Source organism: Rhamphochromis sp. 'chilingali' (assembly GCF_963969265.1).
Source record: "Rhamphochromis sp. 'chilingali' genome assembly, chromosome: 14".
In the NCBI taxonomy this organism is placed as follows: Eukaryota; Metazoa; Chordata; class Actinopteri; order Cichliformes; family Cichlidae; genus Rhamphochromis; species Rhamphochromis sp. 'chilingali'.
In genome coordinates, this window is record NC_137941.1 from 14,966,844 (window position 1) to 14,979,019 (window position 12,176).

Sequence of the window (12,176 nt, forward strand, 5' to 3'; positions counted from 1 at the left end):
GCAAATGACTGGCTGCTGTGGTGTTAGCTGTAAGTGATATCTCCATGAAGGTCTGTTGAAACAATTGAAAGAAGGCATCCGGTGGCTCTGTGCTCGGTTGTAGATTTTATGGCCTTTGTGTGTGTTAATATAAGGTGCCCTGGCAGTTTAACAGCCTCATTATGTGCAGAAGATGGTGTGCAATGAGGGCTTGTTTACAAATGGCATCTGTTATCTTGTTTATTCAGTTCTTGTGAACTCTTTTGTTCAGTCACATAGGCTTAACATTTTATTCTGTAGTTTTATTCCCTTTAATACTGACTTCTGATCTTTATTTATTAGTTTCAACACATTGCCCAGCCGGAGAACGCTGAAAAACTCCAGACTGGTCTGCAAAAAAGATGATGTCCACGTCTGCATCATGTGCCTGCGTGCTATCATGAACTACCAGGTCAGCCCCCAAGGCCTCTACAGGGACCATCCAGTCCACACAGACTGCACGTCTCTCTGAGCTGAGCCACATTTTCTTAAGCTAAATTCAGTTTTCTAAGTTGTTTTTATTATTACAAGTCCCATCTTGCTTATTCTGTGTCTCATCTTCTCTGTTAATGAACTGCTTTGTCTCTGTCTTTCATCTTCCAGTATGGCTTCAACATGGTCATGTCACACCCTCATGCTGTGAATGAAATTGCACTAAGCCTCAACAACAAAAACCCGAGGTAAGTTCGACCAAAGGTTGAAAAACAAAAACAAAAAAGGAACCAAAAATGAAAAGGTAGGTAAATAAAGAACAAAATCTCAAGTTTCTTTTTTCAAATAAAAAAAGAGCTGCTGGATAAAAGATTCAATAAGATGGGTTTTATGTTTTACCAACTTGGACCCACATCCATAAAAGCACAAACGCTAGATTTTGTGCACCTGCACAGTCTGAGAGTGGGAGCCCTTGTTGCTCAGGGGCACATTCATCTTGACAGACGGGTCAAGGCACCGCTGGCACAGTCCACCACACTGGCAGCTGCTCACTGAGACGGCTACGAGGAGCACTCTGTGTGTGTGTGTGTGGTCGTGTTTTCACTTCATGCCCCAGGGTTTAAGGATTTTCTCAAAAGTGGATGTGGAACCACTTCGCATCACCTGTCACATTTCATCTCATCCAGACATAGAAATCCCGCGTGAATGAACTGGAGACGGGATGAGCCGGCACTTTCAGTGTCTATGCACTTTAATAAACTCACATGAATCAGGCCAAGAAGTATTCATTTTTTATACCTGGCCTTTAACCCCCCTTTAACTCTGGGCTTTTGACTCTCAAGAGGTTAAACCAATGAATACACAATGAAAATTTGTTTCGCTGTGACAGTGGTTGCTGTTTATGATCTGTCCTATGCAGACGTTTCAGTAGCGAGATGATCCTAAATTACACAGTTTTCCGCTTTGTTTCCTCTGCGATTATCTCCTGCTTTTCTGTTCATTCATTAATTATTCCTGACATCATTTTCTCCCTGTTTTTCAGAACCAAAGCTCTGGTCTTGGAGCTCCTGGCGGCGGTTTGCCTCGTGAGAGGAGGCCACGAAATTATTCTCTCTGCGTTCGACAACTTTAAGGAGGTACGAGCTGCAAAGATGGTTCGGAGGAGACGAATATGTCATTACATTTTGCTTCAAACAGTGACTCAGCCCTGGAGGAATGCTCGTCTGGCAGTTGTGAGGCCGGCGTATTCCTCGTTGCTTCAAAGGGATAGCGTCTAGGAATTAATTCTGTTAGTCAACAGATTACAGACACCAGTTTAGCTGCGTCGCATAGGACGACACACACAGCCGCAAGTGATAACAGTTATATGCGTGTTAACTGGATTTGGCAGTAGCTTCAAAGCTCAGAAAAGCAGTGAGTTAGTTGTAACAGATAGCCCTGCCTGACCTCTGCCTGTCTGGATGAGGCATTCTGGCTTCTGGAGAAAGAAGTGGGAGGTTTGTGATGGAGAGAGCGCTAACAGCAGCCCCATTTTGTAGCATACGGCCCGCAAACATGGGCTGACTGCAGTTAATGTAATATTTACACTCCCGGAATGAAATATTGAGCGTTGCTCTCAGCGGCACTGGCATTAATGGGAGATTAAGGCATAGAGAGAATGTTGCCCGTCTAATGAGACGAAGTTTGAGAAAGCATTTGGATAATGTGAGTGCAGGAAGCACGGCAGCATGTTTTTCTATTCTGGTGGAGGCAGGGTTTAGTTGTTCTTTTCTTTTTTTTCCTTTTAGATGAAAAGTGACACTGTCGACCATAATGCGAGATCTATTTTTCTGAGTAACTTAGATATGTTGCTGAATGATGGGGGCTGCATTGCATCCCTCTTTTTTTCCTTCTTCCCTTCCTTCTAAATTCTTTATCATCCTCTGTCTGCCTCATTGACATCCACATGAACTCCCTGAACTGCACAGCATCTCTCTACTCCCTCTTTTTTATCTCCCAAATTCCCCTCTAAACACGCTTTAACATACTGCGAGTAACATTGAAAACAGGTGCACGGTGCAAACTGTAGCTGAAATAAAATAAAAGAATGATCCTGCAGCACTTCATAAAAACGTATCTTATTAATTATCGCTTTGAAAACAGCTCTCTCTGAGATCATAGGAAGCTGTAAAGTATTTTGCAGCTTACATCAGTAGTTTTTACCACATATTGACACATGATTAATAAGTCTATGAGGTGCAATTCCTGGCTAAATCCCTGGCTTTGTTTCTCCAGCTGGTCTAAAACAAATGAAGTAAATTAATGTGTGGTTTTCTTTGCAGGTGTGTACGGAGGAGCAGCGATTCGAGAAGCTAATGGAGTACTTCAAGAATGAGGACAACAACATTGACTTCATGGTCAGCCTACGCACAGTTGTGATGACTGTTAATTGTGCTGCAATCCCCGAAAACCCTTTCTGTGAAGCCGAATGATTTTTCAGTGTCAAAAGTTCAGAGAAAATGATGTGAACTGTAATGTGTGGGCAGACGAGGTTAGAAACAGGTCCTCATATACCTGTCTAAACCCCAATCGAACTTAAATGGTAAACATACTTGTACCTAAATGAGCTCTTTATACAACTGTTTTCTACGTCCGATTCTTTTCTTTTTAGCATTCACACACACATTCGCACTCAGAGAACACATCGAGAGCAGCTCAGTGTCTGGTATCTTCCTCAAGATTACTTTGACATGCAGACTGGGGCAGCCAGAAATTAAACGACCAACCTTTCGAATGGTAGATGACCTGCCCTGCCTCTACCAGGAGGTAGAGCAGGAGTTCAGTGTAAAAAATTAACAAACTGTTCCTCCAGTTTTGTGATATGCAGTACTATCAGTTTCTGTGCAAGGTCACTGCATAAGCTACAGATGTGTGTTGCAGTGGATCAAACCTGAGGATCCCTAAGCAAAGACCTTCTGTTTTTTCAAGGCTCAGCAGTGTTAATTAATCTGACAGAAAAGACTTAAGAACATCAATGGACATGCCACCTTATGCTTGATTTTATACGTCACACCTCTGTGAATCCATTCTAATTAATCTGAGTGAAAACCAACAGAGGCTGTGCTTGAATAGTGCTTCACTTTGAACAAGTTTCCCTTGCAGTCCTCCCGATAGGCAGTCGTCACCTGACAGCAGCTCTGAAGTGAACAGACTTTGCCAAAAGCTGCTTTCTCACACTGGGGCAGCTGAGCTTGTTGTAGGATGTTCATGAAGCCCATTTTAGCGTTGGGAAGCGCGCGTGTGTGCATTAGAAACTGTGAGTAGATCCCCCTTGATCTGTTTATGCAAGCTCCCATAGTAGTGTTGAACTGGCAGCTTTTGTTCATTTGTTTTTTCAGATCCTTTTAATCTGCCAGATAAGCTACCCTGCCAGCTAAGCAAGCAAAATAATAAGGATTTATATACCCGAGACATAATAAAAGGCAACATATATTATATATGAGCATAAAAACCAAATCGTGGAAGCAGCAAACTGGTGTATAAAAACACAAACTTGTTGCACACTGATCTATAAAGGTGTTTTACAGTCCTATAAACAGTGTAATATAGAAAATGCATATGCAGTGAACTCTCTCTCTCGCTAACCTTTCCTACCTGCCATTCCCCAGGTGGCGTGCATGCAGTTCATCAACATCGTCGTGCACTCAGTGGAGGACATGAACTTCAGGGTTCATCTACAGTACGACTTCACCAAGCTGTGTTTGGACGACTACTTAGATGTGAGTTGAGACATAGTGCTGCAGGAAAATGGCTAGACAGACATTCTTCTGAACACTCACAGTCCAGAGGATAGGCTGTCATTACAGTGCCCCTGAGACAGCAACCACTGTCAATAATGGCTTTTCCATTACTTCAGAAACAGTGGTCAGCTTTGTAGTTCTTTGTCTCCTGACTTTCTGCAGAAAGATCGATGTTATCCCAATGCTGTGAGCTGAAATCAAACTACAGCTCCTCTTCCCTAACTTGTTGTATCTGCTCTGCAGAAACTAAAGCACACAGAGAGTGATAAGCTGCAGGTCCAGATCCAGGCTTACTTGGATAATGTGTTTGATGTGGGAGCGCTGCTGGAGGATGCGGAGACCAAAAATGCTGCCCTGGAGCGGGTGGAGGAGCTGGAGGAGAACATATCACATGTGAGAACCCTCTAGTGTTGGTTGTACTCTTTGACTTGAGGCGAAGTTGCCGTTTTGATCTTATTTCTCTTGCAGCAGTCTGAATATTAACAATAGGAAGTTGATGGAATAGCAACTTGATATGGTGCAAAGTTTTGTTTTGTTTTTGAAAAATGCAGAACTTTTAGGCCCTGACAGATCATTTTTAATCCAGATACATGAAAATATGAAACCCTCGTAGTGCCTCAGTATATTTCTGTGCTAACATGTTGATTCGAATGGTGTCTCTTCAGTTAGTTCACATCACTCTGCAATCTTTTCTTCCTGATACTGTTCCCATAGATGACAGAGAAGCTGCAGGACATGGAGAATGAGGCCATGGCCAAAATTGTAGAGCTGGAGAAGCAGCTGATGCAAAGGAACAAGGAGCTGGAATCCATCAGGGTCAGAGCCGCTTTCTCTACCTTGACATCAGTTCTTCAACTTGGTGATAGCTAGTTAAGCTAACGGTAGAGAAAATGTAAAATATCGCCACACGTATTTTTCTGTTCTTCTCATATGTTCCTTTTTTCTGTTTCCCTGTACCACACAGGAAGTCTATAAAGATGCCAGCTCGCAGGTGCACTCGCTGCGACAGATGCTGAAGGAGAAGGACGAGGCCATCCAGCGACAAAGTAAACTCGAGAAGAAGATCCACGAGCTGGAGAAGCAGGGCACCATCAAGATCCACAAGAAAGGAGACGGAGACATCTCAATCCTAACGTCGCCGCCCTCCGCTACGGAGAGCTCGCCGGGCGCCGTGTTCGGCGGAAACGGTGTAGCCGTCAGTCCAAACCATGTTGCACTTACGGCGGGCACACCTGTTCCACCTCCACCGCCTCCTCCGCCCCCGCCGCTTCCGATGAACGGCACACGTAAGTTTAATATTAGCTCAGAATATTAAGCCGATAACAGCGGGTCAGCCTGAACTGTTTTTCTTACCCCTCTCCCAGTGTCAAACGGACCAACGTCAACAATTCCAGCAGCAGCTCCCCCGCCTCCGCCACCACCCCCTCCGCCTCCCCCGCCACCCCCAGGAATGCCTACAGAGACGTCAGCCCCTCTCCCTCCTCCGCCTCCTCCAGTGGCCCCCCCACTGCCCGGCTGTGGGACTCCCACCGTTATCATGAACTCTGGGTTAGCAGGTAAGGTCATCAAATCAACTGAGTCAATGTTCTTTAATGCATTGTGAAAATGTGTAGAATAGGGATTATGCACAATTTGTTCATATAGGATAATACAAGAGGTGATGTTTATGTGGCTCTGCTTTAGCACTGCTTTTGATTTGCTTTAGTACAGGTTTGCTGCTGTACACACAAACTTCTGGAATATTACATAACAGCGGCTAATGTACTCAGCTGCTTCTAGTTTACCTTGAGGCTATCTGATACATGTTGCCGCTGCTTCACAGTAAAGACCTTGTGTTCAGTGTTCACTTTCATACAGACTCAAACAAGCTAGCTTCAATTCATAGTTCACGGTTTGCAATCCTCTGCAACCTCTACTCGCCTTGCAGTGGCCGCGCAGGAGTCTCAGGGTGTCACTGCGGCTTAATTGCTAATTAATGGGTGAGGGAGTTTGGGTAAAGGCGAGCCTGAGGTTGGCTTTTGAGGCGACACCACTTCTTGCCTTCGTGCTTTCTGGGAGATAAGTAGTTAATCTTTTAGCTGAGATTATTAAGAATTTTTTAAAAATAAAACCAAGGTTTCGTCAAACTCTGGTGTCAGGCTTGACTCAGGTTGTGACATTAAAGTTTTGAGCTTTAGATTTAGCTCACTGTCCCCCCAAAAATCAGCTGGTTCATTTTTTCTTTTTTGTTTAATGAGCTGCTCTGAGCTACTTTTTAATCAAAACCTCCCCCTGCGATTCATAAAGTGCACAGAAATCACTGCATATGGAGTCATATGGCGATTACTTTAAATACAAAGAAAAACCACAGCAAGTTTGAACAATTTAGCAAGTGGGAAAACTTTGGTTGCTTAAAGATGTATTTTAGCCCTAAAGGAACTTTTGCCTCTTACTTTGTGCCAGTTTTTTTAAAACATTTTTTTATTACCAGTCACTTACAAGTGTTTCCTAGGACTGGCTGAATTCTTCAGCTCCGTATGATCTTAACAATCCTGTTACCGATGTGTCTCCTTTGCATAAAAATGTGGGGGGTTTTGTACCGATTCTCCTGTAAAACTCCTTTTCTTAATAAGTATTACTTTCAGCAGTGTCACTCTTACATTGTGGTCAAGAGTTATGTCAGGAAGGGCATCTGGCGTAAGACTAAACACGCCAAATCGTCTGCTGTGGTGACCTCTTGGGAGATAAACAAGCAGCTGAAAGGACCATCTAACTCCAGAGATACTGCTGGGAGGCTTTTTACTGTAGAGCTGCTGCCAGTTTGTGATGTACTGAGTTAGACAGTAGCCACTGATTGGCCTCATTTTAGTTGGTGGGCTCAAACAGAATATTAAAAAACAGCAATCAGATAAATAGAAAGACAGGAACATATTTATTATATATTTTGTTTCCCATCTGTGTTGAGTAGAACACCACAATACACGTTCAGACTTATTTTACTAGGATTGCTCTGCTCAGTGGATTAGTATTGATAAGTGACCCTTGTGTGACTTGATGACTAAGTTCTGTCACTAATCAGCTCTTACTGTATGTAGATGGGGGTAAATATTTCCCCCTCGGAGAGCAGATTCTATACTGTACTGTGTGATTTGAGATGTGCATTAATTCTCACTAACCCTCCTTTTTATTTGTCTTATAATTGTTTCCTTTTTTTGCCGACCAGAGGGACCCATCAAACTCTTCTGTAGGTTATGCTTGTCGTGTTTGCTGTTTTGTCCCCACCCCTCCCTCTAGTGTCCCACATTTCACTTGCCCAGTTAAAAACACAAACCTCTTTGCTGTATTCATGCTGTATTTTCACGTTTCTCAAACACTTTCTGTCTTCTTTCACCATTTTCATTAACGTGCGCTTGCCAACATGCTATATAAAGCAACACATCCCCAACTAGTTTTCCCTTGAAAAACACTGCAATCTCCACATTTCTGCAGTATTACTCCAGTGTTTGTTTAAGTGTTTATTTGAATGAAATCTGGCAACATCAGAAAGAGTTGAGTGCATGCTGAGGCACAGTGACCTGCTGTGGCATGCAGATGATTAAAGCGATAGGCGCCGTGCATACTGGAATGCTGTTTACCTTTCCCATGACGGCCTTATCTTATTTGTCCCTGCTGACACCTTGTCTGTGTGGGGAATCAGGGCACCATGTCAATGTTCAGCTTCAATGAAGCAGCAGTGGTGGCTACAAATAGCTATAATCTGTCCAATAAATAGTTTGTCATCAGGCTTACCGCATACACCGTTTACTTAACAGGTACACCGATCCCCTTTGGCCTTTACTGTCCAGCCAAAGGCTAAGAAGCTTTGCTCTATTTGGGGAAAAAATACATACAAGGCAGCGTAGTTTCTGTTTTATTTTGAAGGGCTTACAGAAAGCATTTAGTTCATGTAAATAACACAAAGTGGGACTTTGTTTTTAGAGATTAGACAGATATGGCATCTAGCTACCCAGAGAGTCATATCCATGTGTGTTACCAGTCCCAGGTACTTGTCTACCCTTTCACCTGCATGCTTATGTGAACTGTTGATTGTAGATAGACACCCTGTGCTAACTTGTCTGTATTCTGTTTAAGCTGTTAAGATCAAGAAACCCATAAAGACCAAGTTCCGTATGCCCGTCTTCAACTGGGTGGCCCTGAAACCAAACCAGATCAACGGGACTGTTTTCAATGAGATTGATGATGAGAGGATACTGGAGGTAAAGTTCTCCGCTGATTCAGAGGTTACGCATCCGTTTCCTGCCTATATCCCAGGAAAATGAATCACGAATTGACTGCTGTTGCTTTTTAGGACCTGAATGTTGATGAGTTCGAGGAGATGTTTAAGACGAAAGCCCAGGGCCCGCCCATCGACCTCACTGCAAGCAAGCAGAAGGTCATCCAGAAGGGACCCAACAAGGTGACTTTGCTGGACTCCAACAGGGCAAAGAACCTGGCCATCACGCTGAGGAAAGTGGGCAAGACACCCGAGGAGATCTGCAAAGCCATTCAACTGTAAGCCTTCAACTGGTGTTCCTGCATGCAGTCTGTTTTTCTAAACTCACATAGCTGTATGCCTGTTTTTCTTATAAAATAGACTAATGGTTCATAACACGTGTCCTTGTGTCTCCTCATCGTCCAGGTTTGATTTACGGACTCTGCCGGTGGACTTCGTGGAGTGTCTAATGCGCTTCCAGCCCACGGAGAACGAGATTAAAGTCCTGCGACAGTTCGAGAAGGAGCGCAAGCCTCTCGAAAGCTTGACGGATGAGGACCGCTTCATGATGCAGTTCAGTAAGATCGAGAGGCTCATGCAGAAGATGACCATCATGGCCTTCATCGGCAACTTCGCCGAAAGCGTGCAGATGCTTACACCGGTGAATAACGACGCTACGTTGTCATTCTTAATGTTTTTATGCTGCAACCTTAGAAAGCAACAGCGCTGTGCTGGATTTGATGTCTCATTCTCACCCACAGCAACTGCATGCAGTCATTGCAGCATCTGTGTCCATCAAGTCATCACAGAAACTGAAGAAGATTTTAGAGGTAACGGAACCATTTGCGTCCCTTATGACGCATCGTGTCAAATGCATGCGTGGTTTCCTTTTTCATTCTTGTTTGCTCCTGTCCTGCAGATTATCTTAGCTCTTGGAAACTACATGAACAGCAGCAAAAGAGGAGCGGTGTATGGATTCAAGCTGCAGAGTTTAGACTTGGTAAGTTGCATTTTGTTACCTTTTAGCAAAACTTTAAAGACTTTTAGAAAATGTTTCAACATGTCTGTGTTTTCTTTCTTTGCAGCTACTTGATACCAAGTCTACAGACCGGAAACAAACATTATTACACTACATAGCCAATGTGGTTAGAGAGAAATACACACAAGTTTCCCTTTTCTACAATGAGATGCACTATGTGGAGAAAGCTGCAGCAGGTGAGTCGTACAGTGAAGTTAAGTTGGGCGGAAGTGAACAGCGCATAATCTGACTGCGTCTGTCAGTGAGAAACAGACAGAATCTTATCATGTTTCTCTTGGAATAAACTCCAGAATTTAATTGTGTATTTCTTTCTCTAGCCGGCGGTGCAATTTATCCATCTAGAATCTAGATTATTGCAGTGTGAGTTGCCAACCTGTGCAGATGTGAGTTGTAGTCTGTTTTAGGGTGAAAGGCACCATGCATAGGTCAGCTGTCTATGATAGGGTGATTCACACATATGGACAATTTAGAATAGAGACAAGTGTAACAGGAGTAAAGGTAGTGAAGGTACATGAGTTTAAATATCTGGGGTCCACCATGTAAAGTAACAGACAGTGCACACGAGAGGTGAAGAAGGGTGCAGGCAGGGTGGAGCAGGTGGAAACGAGTGTCAGAAGGATGGCAGGATGAGTAAAAGGAGCGGTTTACAAGATGGTAGTGAGACCCGCTGTGATGTACGGTTTGGAGATGGTGGCACTGACAAAAGCAGAGCGCAAGATGTTAAGATTTTCAGTGGGAGCGACCACCAGGATGGATGAGATTAAAAATGAGTACGGGACAGGGCTGAGATGGTTTGGACATGTGTAGAGGAGGGAGACTGGATATAAAGTACAAACCATGTTGAATATGGAGCTACCAGGCAGGAGGGAACGCAGAGCAGATTCATAGATGTAGTGAAGGAGGGACATGCAGAGGGTTAGTGTGACAGTGGAGGATGGGAGGATTAGGGTGAGATGGAGTCAGATGATCCACTGTGGCGACCGCTAAAGGGAGCAGTTGGAAGAAGAAGTTAATCTACTCCATGCATGTATCTGACTGTGAGAGTAAGGGAATAGAAAGAAAATGGCAGAAATGTAGAAAGCTAGACAACTCATGCCACAACAATCTAGATGCTCAAACTGCACTACAGCCCACAGGAGAACAATGTGATTTAGATCTAGAAGATGCTACACACTTTACATGTACAGGTTTGTGTCATGTAAGCTAAACTTCTCTGTGTTCACAGTGTCGCTGGAGAACGTCCTGCTGGATGTTAAGGAGCTGCAGAGAGGCATGGAGCTGACCAAAAGAGAATACAGCATGCATGGCCACAACACCATGCTCAAAGAGTTCATTGCACACAATGAGAGCAAGCTAAAGAAGCTGCAGGATGATGCCAAGATCGCACAGGTAAAAGGGTGATTCGTGGCTCGCTGTCAGACACTGGGGCATGTATTTGTATGCAAACGTGATTGGTCCACATACAGTGCAGGCAATGAGTCTGTGTTACTTCATTTGACAGATATCTGTGCCTTTTGCTCTTGTTTTTGCTTTTTTTTAAGGATGCTTTTGATGAGGTGGTGAAATTCTTCGGCGAGAATGCCAAAACCACACCGCCATCAGTCTTCTTCCCTGTGTTTGTGCGATTTGTTAAGGCCTACAGGGTGAGTTGGATATTAGTCTCGCACATTGGACAGAAACAGACAAAACACACATGATAAATAGTAGTCTTCACTTCATTTAATTGAATTGAATTTGAACATGAATGTGAAATCTTCTCAGCAAGCGGAGGAGGACAATGAGCAAAGGAAAAGACAGGAGCAGATTATGCTGGAAAAACTTATGGAGCAAGAAGCCATGATGGAGGAAGACCAGAAGGTAAGCACCCCACCTCCCACCCTCCTTTCCCAGCTCTCCAACTACCCTTTTCTACTTATCCCCAACCCCCTACTTTCTAGGACAGGAGTCTACAGAGGATAACAATGACCAGAAGGTAAGACAGCTCCACTTCCTCCCCTTCCGCTTCATCCTAATTTCCTCCAGACTCTTGATCACAGGATTAGTTGAGTGCCGACTGCCTGCTGGGCGCGCTTGTATCTAGTTCTGCAGTCTTACGCCCTGCTGAGTCACATCGCATCAACTCAGAATCGGCGATTATACGACTTGAACGGTTCAATTAACTCACACACACGCCTGAATGAACCGAGGCATTTTTTGAGCTGAAACAAATTACAAGTGGGAGAATCCTTTGTCGAAGATATTTTACTTACTGGCCGTAACACTTTTATGTGCCTGTGTCTTCCTCAGTCTCCATCCCATAAGAGCAAGAGGCAGCAGCAAGAGTTGATCCAGGAGCTCAGAAGGAAACAGGTGAAAGACAGTCGCCACGTCTACGAAGGCAAAGACGGAGCGATCGAGGACATCATTACGGGTAACGTCCCCCGGATCACGTGGCTACAGTCTGTGGCTAAACTCATATTTACACACATCCACACTCACACAGACACACACACACACACTTGGTGCCCTGCATGAAGGTCCTTTTCTGCTATAAAAGCAGTCATTAACAGAAGGATTCAAAACTAACACAATGACTTTGGCTCTTTTAAGTTTCAACTGTCAGGTTCTTGAGAACCAAAGGTAATACCTGACTAGTCCAAACATGCACTGACGGCAATCTGTTCAACTCAAATGTGTC

At 44.0% G+C, this 12,176-nt stretch overlaps 1 protein-coding gene across 6 annotated transcripts in view; it reads left to right on the top strand.

The window, feature by feature from the left end:
• The window catches only part of fmnl2a (formin-like 2a), a 50,284-nt gene that overhangs the window by 33,390 nt on the left and 4,718 nt on the right, over positions 1–12,176 (top strand). For 3 of the 6 annotated variants that reach the window (XM_080903240.1, XM_080903239.1, XM_080903238.1), the window contains exons 7-26: positions 322–430; positions 622–698; positions 1,493–1,586; positions 2,772–2,846; positions 4,098–4,208; positions 4,473–4,622; positions 4,944–5,045; positions 5,194–5,515; positions 5,594–5,785; positions 7,432–7,452; positions 8,340–8,464; positions 8,557–8,759; positions 8,887–9,121; positions 9,222–9,290; positions 9,380–9,460; positions 9,546–9,675; positions 10,725–10,888; positions 11,041–11,142; positions 11,261–11,356; positions 11,786–11,909. In XM_080903240.1, the coding sequence (XP_080759366.1) occupies positions 322–430; positions 622–698; positions 1,493–1,586; positions 2,772–2,846; positions 4,098–4,208; positions 4,473–4,622; positions 4,944–5,045; positions 5,194–5,515; positions 5,594–5,785; positions 7,432–7,452; positions 8,340–8,464; positions 8,557–8,759; positions 8,887–9,121; positions 9,222–9,290; positions 9,380–9,460; positions 9,546–9,675; positions 10,725–10,888; positions 11,041–11,142; positions 11,261–11,356; positions 11,786–11,909 (2,582 nt within the window). The remainder of the gene's footprint in view (positions 1–321; positions 431–621; positions 699–1,492; positions 1,587–2,771; positions 2,847–4,097; positions 4,209–4,472; positions 4,623–4,943; positions 5,046–5,193; positions 5,516–5,593; positions 5,786–7,431; positions 7,453–8,339; positions 8,465–8,556; positions 8,760–8,886; positions 9,122–9,221; positions 9,291–9,379; positions 9,461–9,545; positions 9,676–10,724; positions 10,889–11,040; positions 11,143–11,260; positions 11,357–11,785; positions 11,910–12,176) is intronic. The other 3 variants (XM_080903243.1, XM_080903242.1, XM_080903241.1) reach the window with 1 other exon arrangement.